The sequence below is a fragment of the Chamaea fasciata genome, unplaced genomic scaffold (assembly GCF_029207755.1).
Source record: "Chamaea fasciata isolate MVZ Bird 193981 ecotype frontalis unplaced genomic scaffold, bChaFas1.0.hap1 SCAF_17, whole genome shotgun sequence".
Lineage (NCBI taxonomy): Eukaryota > Metazoa > Chordata > Aves > Passeriformes > Sylviidae > Chamaea > Chamaea fasciata.
Genome location: NW_027094102.1, coordinates 8,316,963 through 8,338,968, shown reverse-complemented (window position 1 = coordinate 8,338,968; position 22,006 = coordinate 8,316,963). Strand labels below are relative to the sequence as shown.

General features: G+C 52.8%; 1 protein-coding gene across 2 annotated transcripts in view; it reads left to right on the top strand.

The window, feature by feature from the left end:
• Nucleotides 1-4,896: 4,896 nt before the first annotated feature.
• Nucleotides 4,897-22,006, top strand: part of CDH22 (cadherin 22) — a 52,136-nt gene continuing 35,026 nt past the window's right edge. For both annotated transcript variants that reach the window (XM_066198905.1, XM_066198904.1), the window contains exons 1-3: nucleotides 4,897-5,294; nucleotides 9,202-9,496; nucleotides 19,095-19,214. In XM_066198905.1, the coding sequence (XP_066055002.1) occupies nucleotides 5,070-5,294; nucleotides 9,202-9,496; nucleotides 19,095-19,214 (640 nt within the window). In that variant the 5' untranslated portion in view covers nucleotides 4,897-5,069. The remainder of the gene's footprint in view (nucleotides 5,295-9,201; nucleotides 9,497-19,094; nucleotides 19,215-22,006) is intronic.

Sequence of the window (22,006 nt, the reverse complement as noted above, 5' to 3'; positions counted from 1 at the left end):
TCTACCAATTATTAGGGCTTGTCAGAGGAGCAGCACTGGTGTGCCAACCCTTCCAGTAGAGCCACGTGCATGGGAGCACTGTATGGGCTCCTGGGGATGCTTCCTGGCCTCTAGGTGGGACAGTCCTCCCTGGATCACTGCCTTGGCCCTGCTGCGTTGGGCAGTAATGTTGGGCTGTGGTGTCCTGGCCAGTGCTATCGTGGTGTGCTCTTGCCTGCCCATGTCTTCTCCCTCCCCCTGCCTACTTTCTCCTGCATCAGCCTGCATTTGTAAAATGAAATAAATATTGACATGGACGGGATGCTATTCAATTTGTCCTGATCACTGGGCTGCGGTGAGTTCTGACAGAGCACAGTGTAAAACATAAGCTCAGGATGTAATTTCTACTGTCAACATGATGTACAGTATAGCTGTGCCAAATGCACACCAACAAACTGCACGAGCTCTGGTGGGCAGGGGAGGGGGGAATTGTGCTGATAATTGGAAGTGGGGATGGCAGAGCAGCAGGAGAGGGGACATCACCCTGGGCCTGGGGCAGTGTGAGGGTCTGGTGCTTCACACTCTGCGTGGAAACCTGCTTGGTGTGGTGAGTGCTGGGCATGCTGCCATGAGGGTGCATGTGTGCTGCTGTGGGCTGGGCTGGCTGCAGCAGCAGCTCCCACTGGTTATTTACGGCCCTGCTGCTCACGTGTGGCAGAGAGAAGAGGCACTTCCAGCTGTTGGTGAAAGGTTTTCAGTAACACAGGGAAATAAATGTTGTGCTAGTCCTGGTTCCTGGTGCATGGGACCTTCTAGGATGTCTTGATTCCTGCTGCTGCAAGGGCACGCATGGGACTTGGGGCTCTTGGCTTTGCAGCCTCTGGGAGAGGTCTGTGATGTGACAGCTGGAAAGAAAGTTCTGCACACTGAAGAGAGACACGACCCTGAAGCTGTCACAGAACAGATACGGGCTGAGAATTTGTCTCTGGAGAAGGAGGATCTGGTTTGTGGCAATGAGCCTGGCTACAGATGTGTCTCTGAGCCCACATTTTGTGGTGCAGGGGACTGGAGGTCGCCACAGGTTCTGTAGTTGGGCTTTGATGTCTGGGACCTGGATGAGGCAACTCGGGTTACAGCACCTGCATTGCTGCCCACAGGAAGAGCATGCAGACAGCTCAGCTGAGAGCAGCTGAACTTTGGACACGTGAGACAGTCACCAGCAAACCGTGTTAGCTCAGATGAGAAATCTGTTAAATATAAAAAACGGCACAATAGCTGAGACTATACATAAGGTTGTGTTTCCCACAGCAACGCAGCCCAGCCCATGGGTGCTCAGCAGGACTCTCCTCTCCATGGCAGAATCTGCTCTGTGGAGTGCTCAGATGCAACAGGGCTGAACAAGTTGCCTTGGGAACTGTGGGCCAGCTTGTCTGCCAGCCGGGGAGCAGCTCTGCTCAAGTGGAGCTCACCCACTGCAGCTTCTTCTGCCCTCACTTCCTCTTTCCTGCCTTACTTTAGTGTGTGCACTTAAACTGTTATTGTTACTGGTTTATTGATACCATACGGGATTGTGCTGCTTCCATTGATGTTCTGTAGCTCTGGTCAGGCTGACAGAGAAGGCCCAGTGTCCATTTCTGAGCAAGGAGCAGTGGCATTTCTGTGTGCACAGGGCTGATTGCAGTGTGTGGCTGGGGTAGCTGTGTCGTGGAGGAAATCAGATGCCGCTAAGGTGTGAAATGGTGTGATGAGGGGAATGAAGGTGGCTCCTACTGCTGTCACAGAGCCAGTGTTGGTGCCTTCTGCCAGCTGTGTGCCCTGAGTGCTGTGTGCTGGAGGCAGTGGGAATGTGCTGCCTTCATGTGCCAGCTCGATTGGAGATCCTGGATGCTGATGTTAGTTGTGGTGCCAGGATTTGCTTCATTGGACTGACTTTCTTGCAGCCTCCTCATGTGTTCAGAAGGCTTTCAGTGTTGCAGAACTGCTCCCTGGCACTGGCATTGCTGCCTTGTCAGACTTCTGGCAGGGCTTTATAAATCAGTGTGGATGGATCTGCTCCTGGATGGCAAGGACAGGATGCTGGGTGGGCAGAATGGGAGACTTCAGCAGGTGGTGGCTGTTTCTCCCCAAGGCTCTGCTGACATAGTTGTCCTGAGAACACATGCCAGATGGATTCTCTTTTTAAATTCTCTTTCTGGAAGTTGACTTTACCAACTACGACTCATTTGTACTCAGATTTTGGATGTAACCGAAGGTGTTGCCTGCGGAAGGGCTGCAGAGTGGCAGGCAGAGATGCTGGATAGAGTGTTCTTCCCACATTTGCTTGTTTGCCCTTTGTGCTGACCTGAAGCTCTTGGCTCTGGCACAGCTTATGCTGCTCAGTTTATTGATATGTCTCACTGTCTGGGTAACCTACTCCAAAATAACCAGAGATTTCCTAGGTGTGAGAATTTGGTGAGGTGCTGTTTGTGGCAGTGGTGCACTATGTCTTGTATTTATCTTCTATATAGCCAGGTAAGTGTGATGAAGCACATTTGCACTTGTGCAGTTCTTGTGAGTGTCTTGCTCTGGATCCTGCTCTGGGTCAGGCAGCCTCAGCTCCATTGCTCCAGAGCAGGAACCCCAGTCTCTGCATTTCATCTGTGATGTTACTTTACCCTAAGTGTGGGAAGAGATGGCTCGGTCCATCACCCACCTACAGGTCATCCTACTCCCCTAAGAGTACAATGTTAAATACTCTGGTGTTTGATAGGAATCCTCACCAGCAGTGCAGCTGCCCTTTGGGGGCAGGGACAGGAAGCACTTCTGCGTGGGGAGGCCTGGCTGCAAGACACAGTTGTGGCGTTGCCAACAGCCTCACCTGGCTGGTGTGGAAATATCTTCATAATAAGTGGGCTGGCAAGGAGGAAGGGTGGGGAGCATTGTTAGTGCTTCTGTACCATGATTGCTAACATAAAAATACACTGGAGACCTTGTCTTTCTTGGAGCATGAAGTGCACAGGGCTGGCACATGTGACAGCTGATGTGCATGTGTGAGTGGAATATAGTGTGTGTACATGGGGAGAAAATGAGTGTGCACACAAATGAGGCACAAATAGACAAAGGAAGCCAGTGTGTATGAGTGATCTTAGCTCTACATGGGGTGGGATGTGTGTGAGCCCTTTTGCTGAATACATTCGTGCACATTGTGGGACACAACTTGTGAACCATGAACAAGCAGTGTAGAATGATGCTTTGTGGTTCTCAGGGAAGTGTTTGTCCAGACAAGTGAATGCAGACAGGAAAGAGTGCAGCAGACATTCCCTGTTTGGGAAACAGCCCCATTGGTGGAGTCACAAGAGGGAATGGCAAGTGAGGGAAAGAACTGGAGAAATATGTGGGAGCTGTCCCTCCTCTGAACAGCTCAGACTGTTCAGATTCGTGCAGGGGTCTGTGCAAAGCACAGTCCAATTCCCTTTCTATGGGGCGTAGACGGACATCTAGTCTGGGATCATTTTCCTTTCCATTCACCCTTTTTCTGCCTCCAGTTCATTGTAACAGCTGACAGGAGGTGAATTCTGCAGACTGGTGCATGTTTCATGAGTAGATCAGGCTGTGGCTGATATCGCACGGCTCTGGTAGAAGCTCAGGGTGTTGGTGCAGGGAGAGATAGATGCTGCATTCCCATCTCCTGATCAGGCTTCTTCTCCCCATGTGCTCACTGGGTGCAATGTGCCCTTGGCTAAAGGTCTCATGTCTCAGCCCATAGTGCCTTGAGGGTGGTTTGAAGCTTACACCAGAGCCCTTTCTCAAACTGTTACCTTTAAAGTCAGCCAGGTGGCAAATTCTTGAACAGATGCTTTCCTCCTGCCCATGGCTGCAGAGGTGAGATGACAGAAAGGTTCTGCAGGGAGAGCTTGCAGTAGTATCTGAACAGGCTGTACCTCCCATGCTCAGGGGCTGGTGTCCCTCAGCTTGAGCCTTGTCTGCTTGTGCAGGACTGCTGTGGTCTGGTCCTGTGCAGGCACTGGCAGCTGTGCTGTGCCAGGAGTGCTGCTACACGTCTCCTAACAGTGTGGGCACCAATGACTCCTTCCAGGCACAGACCTCACTCCTCTCAACAGCCAGGACCAGGTACTGAGGGGATGCCCTTGTCAGCAGGGTCCTTGGTCTCAGAGTCCCTGCTGGAGCAGATGTCTGCAATGCTGAGAGCTCTGCAGCCCTCCCCGTTGTGTTCCTGCTCTGGCAGGACCTGTGGGATTTGGCACTGCTGTGGAGCACCTTGGGGCGGGGCAGGGCAGGAGATACTGACCAAGGCTGCAGGAGGAGCACAGGGGGACAGTGGGCCGTGTTTTCACACCAACTCTGACACCTTGGCTTTTTCCAGGCTTCTGGAGATGCTGCTGACTGCCCTACACCTCCCTGCGTGAGCCAGCGGAGAATGGAAGAGACTGGAGTCATCTGGGCAGAGGACCCTTCACCAGGCACTGGGATGTTGTCCCCCTGAAGATGGGAGTTACAAATGGCCTTGTGAACTGCACGTGTGGCACAGACACCTGCACTGCCACACCCCTTGCACAGTAATCCCAGGCTTCCACAGGACAGGCAGACATTGGCCACAGCAGCTCATCCTGTTAACTTCTCTGTGAAAACATTTGTGGAAGAGCTTTCCTCCTCCTCCTGTGAATGCCAGCAGTGTGTGTCTGTGCCCCGTGTGCCGCTGTGGCGTTCCCTGCCCGCAGGTGGGGTGGGCAGCAGGCTGAGCATCGCCCCCTTCCCCGGTGCCAGCTGGGCACGGAGCCCTGCAGCTCTGCCTCTGGGGACAAATGCCAGCTGCCAGACTCTTCTCTGGAGACCCAGGAGCAGCCTGCCAGGCACCAGCACTGACTGCTCCCACACCAGCAGCAGGCAGTCCGGGACGCCTCTTGTCACAGATGTGACTCAGGCTGGACAGGAGTGCTCCAGCTGCAGGGCGCAGCATGCAGCAGGGATGGGGATGCTCTGCGCTGACTGGGCAGCCTCACAGTGCTAGTGTGGGCTTTCCTCCTACTCTTCCCTAAAGGATGCTGGCGGCCCATCCAGAAGCTCCAGCTCATGCAGCCTCCTAGAGTGCCATGGCGAAGGGTCTGCAGGGCTTCTTGTGGACCATGCTGCTGCTGTTCTGCGCCATCCAGGAGCTGGGGTCCTGGGCCATGCACACGGAGGTGGAGGGCCCTGGCCTAGGGGAGCCCGGGGATCCTGCACTGCTGGCCAGCGGGCGAGTGAAGCGTGGCTGGGTCTGGAATCAGTTCTTCGTGGTGGAGGAGTACACGGGCACGGAGCCGCTGTATGTGGGGAAGGTAAGCTGACCTGATGTCTCCATGGGGCTGACAGAGCCAGGGGCAGGGTGGACGTGCAGGCAGTGCTGAGCAGAGAGAGGGCCCATGTGAAGGTTCTTCACAGGGGCCTGGCTAGAGAAATACTCTGTGGACTGCAATGGCAGAAGCCTGGTCCCTGCTGGGGGTGGTGAGGTTAATGTGCTCCCAGAAATGAGAGCAGGACACACCAAGATTTACATCTGTGTTCCTACAACTGTATACTGGGTTCTTGTGATGTCTGGGGGTGGGTGCAAGAAGGCCTGTCTTTGGGGGAGCTGCTGGCAGGTGACAGTGCCTTGCTCGGAAGGACTGGGTCTGTAGGTGGGAGCTCACCACGCTTCCTTGGTGTGTGACCTCCTGGGAAGGCTGGACATGGACCTCTGCTCCCTCCACTCTTGGTGTCCTGAGGCTGAAGGAGCATTTCACCTTGGGGGTTGCTGGGCTTTATCCTTTTCTGGGAGCTTTGGAGAAGCAGCTGCCCAACATATCAGGCGGATGTGTTGTTCGTATATGGGTGAAGGCAATGCTAGCTGTTGGGACCAGCCAGAGGAACACACTACAATCCGTCTGGAGCTGGAGGCATGGGCTCACCCCGAAGGAGAGTGCCCAAGAGCTTGTACAGCAGGGCTGTCTGATGGCCTTAGCCGTCTGGGCATGAGTCTGGAGGAGCTTGAAAATGGGTTTCTTGGCTGGGGGCCAGCAGGGATTTCAGCGGTGATTTGTGTCCGTTTCAGCAGACACTCAAAGCCGCGCTCCTCTGCCGCCCTCAGAGCAGGCACAGCTAATTCATGGTTCCCCTGGGAGCAGCAGAGGCACCAGGCCCTGTCACAGGCCTGGCAATGCCTCGACTCCAGCTGAACTGAAACCTACAACTCACCCGTTTTACAGCCCCTTTCCACATCACCCACCATATCACCCGCCTGGCTCACAACAGCAGCTCTGAGATCGCTGCCTGAGGATCCCCAGGGCTGAAAGCCAGCAGAGCCAGGCTTTTCCTGGTGCTGGGAGAGGATGGAGTGCCTGCCTGGGACACTGTGTGTCGCCAACAGTATGCCAGCCCTCTTAGCACAGTCAGAGGGTCTGGAGCCTCCCTGCTCTGGGGGACCCTGCAGAGTAGCTGGGGCTTGCCCTCTGTGGATACTTCTCACACACCTACATGTGCTTTCTGAAGGGCCGATACCATTTCCATAAAATCTGGGTTCTCTAGCTAATCCTTCTTCTGAACTGTAATTTCCCCTGAGGCTGCTGTCAGTTTGATGTGGATTTCTTTGGGTTTTTTAAATAGAATTATGGGGTCAGCACTAGTTACAAACTTCTGCATGTGGACAGATCTATTTTAGATAGAGGAGAGGATTAAAGGGAAAAAAGCAGATTTAATTAAGTTGCTAATATTTAAAGAAAATTGATGAACTCGGGCTTTATGAGTTGGAGCAAACAGAGTGCGCCTTTATTACGGGCTAGTTTTTATTTGATTTTCTTTCTTTTCTAGCCCCGGAGTCATTTTTTATTTGTGTATCTGTGCTTTCTGTTTAATTGCTTTTAATAAGGAATGTGCACCTCTGTTCATATTTAATTTTGATTTAATTATTAGTTTGTAATTAATGGCTTCGTAAGAATTCTGGTTGTAGTCTTCTAGGACAAGGAAACAATTTTCCTGTTTAACAAATGGAACAGATCAGCCTATTGTCCGCCCTCTGGATGTCCCAGTTCTGCAGACACTGCTGTCCTTGCTTGGGGCTGAGCTGCAGGCAGGGCTGGGTGGTCCCTCTGCTCTTGGGGCCCAGTGTGTGCTAGAGCTGTGTGACTTCAGTCTCCTGCCGTGCCCAGGCGTGGAGGGAACCCTGAGGCTGCGTGGGAGCACGGTGCTCCCCAAGCCTGCCTGCTGTAACAGGGAGGAGAGAACATCCCTGGGATGTGGTCTGGGTCTGTGGCATCTCCCCTCGCGTTTCTGTAGTCTGTGATCCCAGCCCTCCCCCATTAGTTGTTTAGCCAAGCAGCACAGATTTAGCTCTTTTAATCTTCCCCTGTAAATCAATCTCTGCAGCCCCTTGAGCCCCGGCTCCATTTTTCTTCCTAACATTCCGGTTTGAAGGGATGCTGGTGTCTGCTCCCAGCAGTCAGCGATGAGCAAATATGTGAAGAGGATGTGCTGAGAGCTCAATGTGATGCTGGATGTTTTATCTCTAACCTAATTATTAATCATGAGCCCGGTGTTCAGCAGAAAAATACAGGTTTCTGCTACCTGCGCTGTACAGACCTGGTGCTCCTTCTTCGTTCTGAAAAGCTCACAGAGTAGCAGTGAGGACTGGGGAGAGGATGATAAAGTGAAGAGGGCAGCAAGCTCTCCTCCAGCCAGCAGGGAGGGTTGGGACTGGATGGCCAGGCTGGGATGGCCATGCCCACAGACCAGGTCAGGATGTTCCAGGTGGCCAGGGCAGGGTGACCACCCCATAAGCACATTTGCAGCCAAAGCCATCACGATGGTCCCAGACTCTGCTGGGCTCACAGCCCTGTTTGTGAGCTGGTGAAGGTCTCCTTCCAGGCAAGCCTTGAGAGACATGTCACCATGGGCAGTAATTTGTGAATGTTGTGCAAAATGCATTGAATTGCCTAACGTGTGGGTCCCTCACTTGTGAAATAAATATATAAACTGTATCTAACAAGACAAATATAATGAAGGCATCGTAAAAAAAGAGGCAGCTCTGATATAAATTCTTGCTGGTAGAGCTGTATGTCTGAAAGGTGGATTATAGAACTGCAGTTTGGAAGATTGAATGGCCCATAAACATTTTCATATTTCATTAGCCGATTAATGGACGGCTTTTTTCTTTTTTTGGAGGGGGGACATGACTTTGCTGATTCTAAGCAGAAATTGTAGGAAACAAATGAAAGCAGCTGATGAAACCTTTCCGGGGGCCTGTCCCAGTATGGATTGCCCCAATTAATGCCCATGCTGCTCTCTGTCAAGATGCATTCTGCCTGTCCAGTTACTGTTAATAGATTTCTCATAAGTGGCTGGATTGTAAAAACCTCATAACTCAGTTTAATGCCACCAATAAAATTATCCCTGGACGTCTGGCCTGGATTCCAGTCATCTCTTGGTCTATGGGGGAACTGCTGTTTACCCTTTCTTTTCCTAATTCCAAACACTGTCTTAATTAAAAAATGAAGCAGCAGAGATTGCCTGCAAAGGCGTCTTCCTCAGGGTCTGTTTTTAGTCCTGAACATGAGCAGATTTGTCATACTCTTTTGCAGATTTTGTCCATGTGGGGCTCTGGGCATGATGATGGGATGTTGTGACCCTTGTTACCCTGCAATGTAAACCCAGCACAGGGATGCAGTGGGTGTGAGATCTCTTCAGCAGGGAGACTTGTCAGCAGCAGCTGCCCAGATCATGGAGGGAGGCTGTGGCTGAGGCAGAGCAGGTGGATGAGGACAGACTTTGGGCAATTGCTCATGTAGAAGGGGAGGGATGCTGATGATGAGGTACCTGTGCAGCTTGGGAGAGGTGATCACGTGCTGCCAGGGTCCTGGGTCCTTGCCCATGGGGAAGCCTCTTTCTTTGGAGTGCAGTTGAGTTTTCCTTCAGTTTTCCGTCATCTCATAACCCCTTATTAAAGGGGTTTGTCCCTTGGTTTATAGTGGGGGTGCACTGGCAGAATCTGTAATCTGCAGAGCTGTAAAGGCAGGCTTGAAATTCCAGTTTACTGGGGCCTTCCTTCATGCACAGGAGTTGTCTGGTGGTGCTCTCTCTCACTGTCCAGTCCAACAAGAGCAGAGTGGGAAGAGGGGCATCACACAGGGCCCATGGGCATCTTGTGCAGCTGTCTAGGGTTGGGTACGAGCACAGCCCCAGCCTGCTCCCACCCTCTCCCTCTTTCCCTGGCAGATCCACTCGGACTCTGATGAGGGAGACGGCTCCATCAAGTACACCATCTCCGGGGAGGGTGCAGGGACCATCTTCCTCATCGATGAGATCACAGGTGACATCCACGCCACCGAGCGCCTGGACCGGGAGCAGAAAACCTTCTACACGCTGCGGGCACAGGCCCGGGACCGGCAGACGGACCAGCTGCTGGAGCCCGAGTCAGAGTTCATCATCAAGGTGCAGGACATCAACGACAGCGAGCCTCGCTTCCTGGAGGGGCCCTACATCGGCAGCGTGGCCGAGCTGTCCCCCGTCGGTAGGTCTGCTGTGGGTTGGTGTACCTTGGGAAACCACTCTCCTGTCAAAGCTTGAGCCTGCTGTACCCCACCAAAACCACTTGCAAATCCCAGGGATTCCAGAGCTAGGAAGCCAAAAGGGAAAAATAAATAAGGTGGCTTAAGAAAAACAAGTGGATAAACCCTCTGAGCTGATTGCCAGCCTTTGGCTGAGCGCTCAGTCTCAGCCCTAAGCTGTGCTCTGGGGACAGGTTGTGGTGGTGCCAGCTGCGTGCTGTGCATTGACTCTGGCTTCGCACGGCCCCCTCCCTCCTAAATGCTGGGGGTTGGACTAAGCCCTCACAAACCAAGGGGCTCACATCTGCCTGTGGTTCAGATTGGTCTGGGTGGTGCTTCTCCCCCAGCTCAGGTTGTCTTCTGTGTGCTGCTTTGCTGCTCTTCTGAGCCCCAGGGCTGCCCAGACATCATCCCTTTGTGTGTCCCCATGCAGAGCTGCCAGGCCCTTCTCAGCTGGATCTGTCCTTCTCTGAGGGGCCAGGCCTTGTTGGCTGAGACTGGGGAATTCGTGTCTCTGTGACAGAAGTGTGGCTTCCCTGTGTTAGCCTTAGCTGCCCATCCCCTTTGCACCAAGGCCCCTCATAAGTGTGTTGGTGGTCAGCCTCACTGAAGCTCTGAGGGCCAGGCTGGGATGATGCAGGGATGATGAGGCTACACAAGTCCATCCCCCTGGGATGGCAGAGCAGGACCTTTGGCTTTGTGCTCACCCAAGCTTCAGGAGGGGTGCCGGGAGGTGATGAGTGAGCTGCAGCACTGCTGCCCTCGCTTCTGCTGGGTTCCCATGCTGTTGAACATAGCTGAAGTCCGGGAGAATGACTAGTGCTGCACTGCCCAGAGCCACACCAATCCCTGTCCACACTGGACACTGTGCTACCCCTATAGCAGGCTGTGTGTGTCAGCATGTGCTGCCAGCAGGAACTGTAAATCACTGTTCCCAAAGGCTGTATGCAGGTAGAAGACAACCTTGTGAAAGGCTGACGTCGAAGATCAGGCAGGACCCCAACACTGTCAGCACAGGGGCAGGAACAGTGCCAGGACTGCAGAGAGCCCCCAAGGCATGGGGAGCAGCTGAGCTGCACCAGGGGCTGGAGAGGCCAGGTCAGGTGAACCACCAGGTCCTGCTGTGCTGCTGCAGGAAGGTCTGACTGCAGAGACATCCTGGCAGCAGAGCTCAGGGAATGCTGCTCAGGTCTGCACTGCCTCAGGAGAGAGCTCCAGCTCTCCATGGTTCATGTGCAGCATATTGCAAGGCTGGTGCGTGGCCTACAGCAGGTACAGATGTACAGGAATCACCTGCACCAGAGGAGCTGCTGCTGTCTGGATTCTGTTGATGTATGGAGAACAAGTTCTCCTGAGGCAGCCCAAGCTCTCCTTCTGCTTCCAGTTACCTGTGTAAATCCTTCCCTCAGTCAGAGAGTGACCCCTTGAACTATAGCTGGGTGCTCCTGGAGAAATGAAAGACAGCATGTGGGCACCAAAGCAAGAGGCATCCTGTTCCCAAAGGGAAGAAAGAAATTAAATTAATCTAATTTGCTTGAACAACATTTTAAAAAGCAAGGAATTCTCAACTCTGGGTATTAGACAAGGATTCCAGTTCTTTGAAAATCACTAACAATTATGGAGCTGCCTGATCAGACTGATGTGAACAAGACATATCAAAGGAGACAGTTTCTATGCGAAATTGGAGATCAGAGGGAGAAAGAAACACGGTTTCACAACATGAAAGAAGGCGATTCCTGCAAATTAAAATACTCGGAAGTTAAAAGTGAAGAGAAGTGCTGTGAACGGCGTGGGCTGCATTTCCCAGCTGTGTGCTTGGAGAGGGGAGCTGGAGCCAAGAGCCTGTTCTGCTTTCCAGGCTACCTGCCTGCCACAGCCTCCGAGCCTTCTGCAGTCTGGCCATCCTGGGCAGTGTATGGGCTCCTCCAGAGCAGCCTCATCCTGGAGACAGCCCAGGGAGAGCCTCACACATCACCTTCCCCTGGTGCTGCTGCTTCCCCGGGCCCCAGCAGTGTGAGTGCAGAGCTGGAGGGACCCACTTGCTGCTGCTGCAAGTCCCCAGCTCCCTCCCACTTCTCCCTCAGCTTAGCAGTGCTTTGCCCAGGAACAGGCAGCACGAAGGACAAGATGGACACATCCTGTGAAAGCATAAACAGGCAAGGCTGGCAAGGAGCTTTCTCATCAACCCTCCAAGGTTCAGCAGCTGGGAGATAGATAGGGCTGGTCATGGACCTGGTGTGAGAAGTTCAGCTCCAGATGCTGTAGGGAGGGCTGAGGGTGCAGGATATGGGAAGCTCCTGGGCCAGGGAGGTGAAGTTCAGGATATTCTTGTGGGAAGTGACCTGCCAGGCCCTTTTTGTGTGGCAGTGCTCCTTTTGTGGCATCAAGGCTGGGTGCAGCTGTGATCGTGGCTTTGTTGTAGTTGGTATTGATGTTTGCTGTCTCTGAGCTGGACAGAGCGTCTCCCCATGACCTGTGGGGTATTTTCAAGAGAGTGAATGGGGAGTGTGCCTTTCTGCCTTCCTGAGTGTGGATGGAGGTGTTCCCAGCTTGGTGTTGGCCAAGGAGGAGTACAAAGGCTGGAGAACTTAGGTTGGCTCTTAGTGTATTGAGATCAAAGCCTGGGGACCTGCTGGTGGCCATGCCTGCTCTCAGCACCATTTGTATTCAGCTGTGCTCTGCTGGGGAAGGGCCTGGGATGGGGCCACTCCAAGGGTAGAGCTGCTCTCCAGCTTGGAGCTGTAGGGAGCTGCTCATTCCCGGTCTCTGCTGCTTGGAAGCCTTTGCTCTGCATCCCAGCCTGAAAAGTTAAGGGTGACCCCTTCTTCCTCCTCTTGTGGTCTTGCCTTCCCAGACCTCGGTGGGGTTTGTGCTTGGGTGGTTTTCATTCTCACTCAAGGCAGCTCTCAGCTGCACTCTCCATTCCCTGCCAAAAGCAGAGTCCCAGCTCCCAGAGGTGGGTGCCTTCCTGGGGCGTGAAGAGGAATAAACCAAATACAGTCAGATCCGTTCTGTGACAGCAGGAGCAGATCAAAGGACATTATTTGCATAATGAAGGAGTACTAATTGGGAGGGAAAGTCATTTGATTTCCTAGTGTCTAAGAGGGAATAACAAATGAGAGAACTGCACAAACTCTGGGAGTAACTGGGCGTGCTTGGCAGCACAGCTGCCCCTTGCTCTGTGCTGGGGCCAGGGCAGTGTGTTTGGGTAGACATCATCCGTGCTGCCTGAGACTGTCAGACTGAGGGTGGCCTAAAGGTCTCTTTGTTCCAGGATCTTGCCTTGGCAGTGGTCAGAGTGCATTCTTAGGAAGGAGGAACAGCACACACAGGACATGTGATGCTCCCTTAATATTCTCCCAGCCAGCGTCTGTTTTCAGCTTGGAAATTTCTTTGGCTGTGGGTGGTTTCTGGGGGTTTAGTGAGCTTTAGTGTCTGTCTTCCATGAACTCATCAAGACTCGCTGTAAACCTCTGCAAAGGGAAAGAAAAGGGGTTGCTGTTGTTATCTGATGGATCAAAAGCGGCAGATGCAGGATGGTCAGGAGGATAAGGCTGGAGTGTAGGATTTGTAAAGGGCAGAGGTGGTGCCTGGAGCTAACCCTAGCCTATGAGCCAGGCTGGAGAAGTCATTGTTTTCTACACAGGGATATCCTGCACTTGGAAGAAGCACATCCAGAATGGCCAGCTTTATCTGTCCTCCCTTGGCACAGCAGAACCAGCTGTAAAACCAGCAATTGGCTTTTCTGGAGAAACCTGATCTGGCCTGGGGCATCAGGAGCAGTAGTGCTGCTGCTGAAGGTTTGCTGCCCAGCTGGGAGGTCAGCTGGGGCTGTAGAGGGGTGGAGAGGTCCCTGCTCAGTCCCCCGAGGGAGCTGGCTGGAGGCAGTGCCCTGGAGTCACCCAGGCTGAGGAAGGCAGGGGCTCCTGGGGAGTATTTTCACTGACTCCCCTGTCCCCATGGCCGTGCATTCCAAGGAGCAGTCTGTGTAAAATCCTGTTTACAGCTTCACTGCTGTCCTGTCACCTCAGGGAGAGGCTGCTGGTCAAGAGCTTGCAGGCTGCTCTGTGCTGGCACCCAAGGCTCAGCCTGGATACCCCAGTGTGGATCTCTCCAAAACAGAGTTGAGCAGAATCCAGTACCGAAGGGAGAGACCTGCAGCTGCAGAAGAATGTAGGATGGGACCCAGCCAACTGCCTTGGAACTGCAAGAGCTTCACCTTGTTACAGGAGGTGCTAAAATTAGCTGTATTTTGAGCTCCTTTCCTGATCTCCCTGGGGTCTGCCTAACAGCTGTCTGCTGCACTCAGGCGTGAGCCCAAATCCAGCACACAGTGCCTCCTGTTAGACAACTCTGTTGGTTGCACAGGGTGGGTGTTTCAGCCCAGAGCTCACTTGTGGGGTCCTTGAGGAGCAGGCAGGGCCTGGAGTGAGGAGCATGCCAGGAAAGGCATGTGCTTTCATCAGAACATCACTCCTCCCTTGGTGCATTTCACTCTCATTTCTCTGTGTAGCACCATGTCCAGATTAGAGGCGATTTGGCTGTACAGACAGAAACTTGGGGTCAAGCCCTGACTCCAGCACAAAGCTGGCTGAATGCAGAAGTGATTATTGTGAAGAGAAATTGTTTAATCTCCATGCTGGAAGCAGAGAAAAACACTTTGTTTACCATGCTGCCAGAACACTTGCAGGCAATCTGATTTTTTTTTCCCCCCTTGCTATAAAGTGCTTAAGTCACTTGTGTGTATCTGAAAGCTGCTGGGACAGCAAGTGGCTGAGAGCTGGGGCTTGCCCTGTCTGTTTGTCCTTAATGAGATGAGTCCTTCCCCTTTCTGCACTGCACTCAAGGTCACAGGATGGGCTCCAAACACTGCCCTGCCCAAGTGAGGACCTCATCCAGGCTGCCTGTGGCAGTCCCTGAGGGGGAACCTGAGCCTCTCCGTGGAATGCTTTGGCTTGCTCCCCATGGCACCACATTTACCTGCTTCCTGCCAGAGGCTGGGGTGCTTTGGCTTTCTCTGGCCAGACACCCCAAAAGAAGTTTCACAGTAGCACATTTGAGCAATTGCACCCTGCCAGGTTACTGCCCTCAGGCTTGTCCTGTGGGGTGAGAGGGCTGTGCAGTGAATCTGCTCTGGGCCTGGCTTCCTACCAAGTCAGGATGTTCACAAGATTGCAAGAAACTCACTTCTGCTCCAGTAATTTTTAAGCTCCTCTAGTTCATTTTTTTCCCTGATGTTCTGCCTGAATGTGTCTGGGGTGCATCGGCTGCTGCAGGTGTTTGGGGCCAGACAAAAGCTGTAAATTGCATTGTTTATAAAATCCCTCCTGCCCCGTGGCACCCAGGCACCTGGGATGGGAGTGCTGCACACTGGCATCAGGCCAGGGAATGTGGCTTTGCATGACACAGCACTCCTTGCAGGGTCCCTGATGTTCTGCAGGGCTAAAGTGCCCTGAGTGCTGTCCTGGAGCTGAAGGGCTCTCAGCATGGCCAGAAAGTGGCCCTGGGCTCTGCCCTAGCTGAGGGTGGCAACTGAGCCCCAGAGCTGATCTGGAGAGCATCTGGAGGCTCCTGGTTTTACCGCAGAAGGGTGACTGCTGCCGTGAGGAGGGACAGTCAAATTTAGCAAGTGTTGGTTTTTCCTGCTGCTCATTTGCCTCTTTGTCTGCCCAGAGCCTGGATGTACTTCTGTCCCTGGGGAAGTGACAGGTCCCAGCCAGTTGCTTGTGGATTCAGTGCAGGGCCTCTCTGCTCATGGATGTGTTTGGAGTTTGCCTGTCAACATTTCTTTTAGCTAAACGTGTTTGGAGTGAGTGGCATAGCAAGTGGTCTGGAGCCATCAGCCCTCTTCACGCAGGGTCACTGGGACTGGCCCCAGAGACTCTGGGTGCTGTGGGATGGCAGTCACAGACGCCAGGACAGGCACTGCTATTCCAGAGGTGTCCTGCAGAGCCCCATCCATCCCATCCAGGGCACTGGGCTGGGCTGCCGTGCCCTGCCAGCCCTGGGGACACTCAGCATGGCAGGGTGGCTGTGGGGGCTGAGCTCTGCACTCCTGGGAAGGGACCCTGCAGAGACACTGAACCCACAGCTGCTGGGGCACCACGGGCCCCTCTCGGTGTGGGCAGCTCCTCCCTGCCCTGCTGACCCTGCTCCCAGCACAGGAGGGATGCTGCTGGCACAGCTGAGGGCTGGCTGCTGTCCCTGGCAGGTCTCCAGGATGGCTCAGGGTGTGGAATGGGGACAGCCCAAGCAGGGCCCGTGGGGACAGAGGGTGGCAGGCAGCCAGGGTTAGCTAAGCTGAGGGAAGTATTGCTCTGGAAGTGAGGGTCTTGTTCCCCCTTTCTTCTGGAGGAAATCAGGGTTTGTTTGATCTGCTGTGCCAGATCTCACCTTTGCAAAGGGAGAATAAAAGATGGATTTTGACCTCTTAGTTTTTATGTAAAATTGTTGGTTTCCTCTGATCTGTGGAGTGAGCTGTTCGGGGGAGGAACCAAGGTCTTATCTCATTTTACATGTCTAATTATCTCTCTGGATACAGGCTCAGGCTTCTTGGTTATGGGAGGGCTGCTGAGTACATGATGGATGTTTAGATTTTATTTAGTGTATCTTTTATGGCTGAGGCATGTGCCAGAAAACTAAATAAAAGCTGTACATGCTGTACTTGCTGTGGGCAGTGCTGTGCTTGGAGAGCAGGGACTAATATTGGAGCAGGGTGGGAGCCAGGGAAAACTTGTCTCTGCAGGAAGGAGGGGACCAGGTTAAGCTGAAATTGAATACCGTTGCTCTTCACATGGAAAGAGAGTGGGAGGGAGGGGTGGAAAAGGGATAAGTGGAGGTTAGGGGAGGATGCTGGAAAGTTAAACTAGTAAATTCCTGATACCCTTTAGGTGACCTTGAGCAGGCTGCAGTGCACCTTCACCGACAAGAAGTCAAGGCACAAAGTGGGGTCAGTGTTCCGTGCCTGGCTGATGTTGCTGTTTTGTTAATGAGATGTTGTGAGGGCCAGTGGGGAAGGGCTGAGCCTCCGTCACCTCTGGCATTGCTGGTTGCAGCCCAAGGGCACTGTGCCCCATCTCTGCCTCTGAGTAAAGGTGTCTTGCTGCAATGCTCCTCGTGCTTCTTGGTTTCCCTTGCTCTAGAGCGGAAAACTCTGGTCCCAAACATGGGGCTCACCTCTGGGACCTGGAGCTGGATCTGCTGCCGTTGCTCCAGTTCTTGGGAGTGCCCAGCAGCTGTGGGCCAGGAGCTTTCAGTGCTGGCACAGGAAGCCTGAGAGCAGCAGCCTACCTCATCTGTCCAAGGCATGGCTTAGAATGGTGACACAAACCATGCCCTGGGTGGGCACAGGTCCTGCCTTCTCTTCAGAATCTGCAGTTTTGTAGCATTCAGGTAAATACTGGATCACAGGAAGTACAGCTGTGTCTGACAGGGGTGGATTAGGAGGTGGGTTATGCAATGGAATGAATGCATCTTGGGGGAAGCAGCATGAGATGCAGAGTTTGGTGCAAACATTTAGTGGCCAGCCTGCCTCTGGTGATCCCTGGGTTGAGATGACTGCACAAAGATGACTGGAACAGGAGGCTGTGATGTAGTCCTTGGGGAACCTGCTCTGTCTGCAAATGTGCAGTCCTGACACAGGGTATACAGGGCAAGGGCAGGGAAATAACTGATGGGCTTGGGTACCTGTGGGTGAGTTTTGGATCTCCTAACCCTCAGCAGGAACAAGTGGTTCTTGGAGCGTGGGATGTTTGTGCAAAGTCAGCAGGCTCTGCCTGTGCTGCAGGTGCAGGAGTGGGTGCTGCTGTGGACATCAGGCTCTCAGCTGATTGCTGCCAGGCTGCGCAGAGGGAGCCCTCTCTTGTCCCCAGGGGCAGATACTGCTTTCTGTGGTTCTCAGACTTTGGCACCTCCAGCATCCCTAGCAGGCTTCTCTACTGCAGGTGGGAGAAGGATGCTTGGAGACCCTGGTGTCATTTCCCTTCTCTGGTCCCTTTTTTTGCTTTCTGACCAGAAGCTTCCCAAGGGAAATGCCACACTGCCCGAGAGAATGTGCAGTGCTGGCGTGGGGGTGATCTGCCTTGGCTCATACCTGCTTGAAGGAGTTGTGTTATGGCAGGGAGAGGAGGAGGAAATGCAACAATAGTATTTCTTAAACAGTTGTTTGCGAGGCAGAGAGCCAGTGTTGCCGTGGTGTAAAATCTGGACGTGCCTGGCAGGGATGCACCATAACTTCACTGGAGACAGCAAAGCATAAATAAGTTGACTCAAACTAGCTTGTTGCTGAAGACTGATGAGGGGGATTCTCCTGTTATCAGCAGAGCTGCGGCTCTGAGAAGGCTGCTAAGGAGAATGAAAAGCAACCATGGTAACTGCTCGTTTCCCTCAGTGAACACCCTTTCCAGGAGATCAGAGTGAACTGGACGGAGGGGAGTGTGTGCATCCCAGCTGCCCGCAGCAGCACTGCTGTCTGTGCTGCCTCATCTCGTGCCTGAGTCCAGGCAGGGCTGGTGCAGGAAATTCCTGGCTTGCCTGCAGGCTCTGGGCTTGTGGTCTCCTGACAAAGGAGAAGGAAGGCACCAGGGGCTGAGGGTCGTCATGCCCCTCTGGATGGTTTCAGCTCCATATCTGCCTTCTGTGACACGGGAACAGAGGCTGCTTCTGACTGAGTGGGGCCAGTGCTTGACCTCTGGGCAGGAATGCACTGAGTCTGGTGCTGGAGATGAAACAGGGTAACCTGTCCTCACTGTGCTTCGGTCACACTTTCTCCTTTCTCCAGGTGTCTGTAGGTAGGTGTAGGCTTCCCTTCCTTCCTCCCTTCTGTTGTCTCTGTAGATCTCAACCCCTTTGCTCCTGCCCACACCCTCATGTCCTGGGTCCTGCTTTTGTTAAATTGAACATGATGTCAAATTAAAGCCATCACAGGGACAGTTGGAGTGAAGTACCCAGTTTAATGAGGCAGCCTTGAAAATCAATAACTTAATTGCAGACATTTGATGGACTTTTATCCAATTTATAGTCCTCCTGCCCTGCTACGTGTAGAGCATGAGGACCTGGTGCTATGTCTGGCTCTGGGCAAGTGAAAGCCTTTCCTCTCCCCAGGCTGTTGTCCCTGTGCAGGTCTGCCTGCTGCAGTGGTGCTGCAGCTTGGATCAGGCCCCAGCTGGGTGGTCCCTCTCTGGTCTGAGGTGACCATGTCACTCTGTGCTGACAGGCAGGGCAGGTGTGAGTGTGACATCCCCAGCTCCTTCCCGGACGGTCCAGTAGAAGGCTACTGGGAGAAAAGCTCCCAGCTGTTCAGACCAGGGGTCTCCTGGACGGCAGATCCTGGCCCAGGATCCTGTCCCTGCTGCCACTCTGCAGCACACCAGAGGCATTTGCAGCAGTGTCTGGAGTCCTGGCTGTCAGGCGTTTGGTGGGGAGGTGATGCTGCATTTGCACTCAGCTGTTCTCTTTCCCTCATCATTTGCAAGCAATCAGTGTTGGGCTCTGCTCTGAGGTCTGTGTTGCTCCTCTAAATTCCTGCCTAACTTTCTGTTCTCCTCCTTGTCCTTGCTGCAGGCACCTCTGTGATGCAGGTGATGGCCTCTGATGCTGACGACCCCACCTACGGGAGCAGTGCCCGGGTAGTCTACAGTGTGCTGGAGGGGGAGCAGCACTTCACTGTGGACAGTAAAACAGGTAAGCAGCACCCAGCTGGGCTGGGCCAGGACCCCTGACAGTGGCTGTGTCCTGGGCGTGACTGTGAGCCAGCAGGTCTGTGCCTCCCTGCTGGCCACTGGTGCTGGATACTCCTGGTAGGGGTGATGGAGAGGAAGCTCAGCAGCCCTGCTCAGGCTGCTGCCCAGCTCCATGCCCTGCCTGCAGCAGGCAGGTTCTGCAGCTGCCAGCCCAGAGTGCCTGGTCTGCACCTGCACTGGCCAGAGATCCTCTCTGCCTGGAGCAGGAATGCCCCCACAGGCACATAAAACATCAGTGTAGAAAGTTTAAATACTACCAAAGGGGCCTTACCAAAGGCTGCATCGTTATCACCAGGGCTTTGATTAAAGGTAACACTTTAAATTAAGGATAGGTTTATAAATGTTCTATTAATATTTAATGAAAGAACAGTAGAAGCTGCTCCATTCCTTAATAACTTATAATAGAGCCTGTTGTAAAATGCCTCTGTAATAAATCCCTGGCAGATGATGCTCTGACATACTGGTTAGAGTAGACCATAACCAGGAGATGTTGGGGTATATATTCTCCTTGCCTCCCAGGAGTTTGACTCTCATTACCCTTAATAGGAGCCTCACAAGCTTGCTAAGGAGGGAAGACACTCAAATGCTAATAAGGGATATTTAAGGCACAAAGCATGCAGTAAAGTGCCCATAGTTTAATGAAAATTTGTCAAAGGACAAGAAGGCTGAGGAGCTGCAGCTTGTGTTGGAAAACTGGACACAAAGTCTTCCCCATCCTGTTCCTGAACCACTGTGGCATGGACTGAGATCAACCCCTGGGCTGGAGTCCCAAGTCTCTGTCAGGCTGATCTGTGTCTGTGCTGATAGGCATTTTTTAAGGCTGTTCTTGTGTAAGTCAGAGTGAAATTTGTTTGGAGATGGTGATGTAAGGAGAGTGTAAAGGTCTGTGTGCTTGAGCCTCTGCAAGAAACCCTGCACCTCCTAACGATGCTCTGGTGCACATGGGGAAGCTGGTCCCAGCCCTGGCTCTGCCACCAGCCTGGCTGCTGCTGGAGGAACGCTCAGATTTGGGAGTTTGGGAGCTCCTACACACACCTGGCATCAGCACTGTGGCATGTGGTGGGAAATGCCTTTGTCTGGACTGAGGCTGGTGCAGTGGGGAGAGGGCACAAACAGCAGGTTGGGGCTGTACCCACCCCTTGCTCAGGAGCTGTTGCACCTGGGCTCTCTTCTCTCCCAGATTTGCTTTGTTTTTTATTGTGTGTGTAAGAACAATAGGCTAAACACTGAAAATTCAGGTGCACGTGAGATCCTGTCAATCTGAGACAGATTTGTGTGAGTGGAAGGCTGGCTGCTAGAATGAAGAGAGACCACTGGGAGCAAACTGCACAAGCCAAGACGTGCTGAGGCTCAGCTTCCTGCCACATTAATGCTCTGTATTAAAGCATAAACTAAAATGTGCCCTGTGGGACTGTGGTGAGAATTAATGTCACTCTGGGAATCCAAGCTTCTTGATTCCTTGACTTTTTGTGTCTTAATTCTCAAGCTGGCCGTTTCATACACTGGGGGGTTGATTTACTGTTTTGCTTGCTTGTGTTTCATAAAGGCAGAATTGCTGACAGTCTGCAGAAGGCTCCAACCCCTCTTGAGCACGTCTGTTCCCAGGATATCTGGCTGCTAACACAGGTGTTGGGGCTGACTGGTGGTGTCTGAGCTGCAAATGGCCCGTGGCAGCTGCCTCACCAGCACTGCAGGAACTGCAGCTCTGCCCATCAGCCACTCAAGTTGTGGCTGCAGCCTGTCCTGTGCCCCCATCAGTGCTGGCCCATGTGGATGCAGCAGTGCTGTGGGGGCACATGGTGTCATCATATCCATCCAAGCACACCCCAACCTGCTCCCACTCTTATTCTGTTAGAATAAGTCTTTATGCTGCACAGGGGAATCCAGGTCTGATTGCCTGGGGTGGCCCAGCTTCTGCCCTGAGCATAAGATTTAATTATCCATAGCAGCAGCGTAGCTCTCAGAGCCACCATTGTTATTAATGGCCATAAAAAGAACCATAAAAACCTGGCATGTTACATTTCTTATAATATATGATAATGAAGAACAATTTGATATCCCTTTTTGGTTTTGACCTCCTTCTCTGCTGTTCCTTGCATCTCCATGCATGCATGTGCTGCCTTGCACACCACCTCAGCCCCTGATTCCTTCCAGCACAGGTTCTTTCTTCCCTCCTTGTCTTGTGGTCTTTTCACACCCTCCTCCCTAGCACAGGTGTGGCATGCACAAAAGTGGTTTCCGTGCTTGAGTACAGAACATGGACCATGTGTAGCTGACTTTGTCTCCTGTTCTTGGATGTTACCAGCTGTAGTGTTCAGCTGGGATTTTGTATTCAAAGGACCTTTCACAGGCGGACCCAAACCGTCTGGATGCTGTGCTATGCCAAGTCCTGCCACTCAGTAAGCCTTGAATGCCTGTAGTGTCTCGGGTCTTTTTGGAGGGAGACAAGCATCTAAATGGCTCCACTGGAATAGTGGGAGCAGCAGTATGGCATTTATGCTGTAGGAAGATTCCAGAATTAAATGATGGTGAAGAGAAAGCACAGCTGATGCATGTGAGCTTTTCTTTCTTTCATATACGCCTGCCACTCTCATGCTTTGCGATTAGTTTCACAGTCTGAAACTTGTGTTGTGTACACCAGATCAGGTTCAAGAACTTCACCCGTGTGTGCTGAAGGTCTAGGCTGGCTTTTTTTCATATGAGTGGGAAGCTTTGTATGCATAAGCTTTTGAG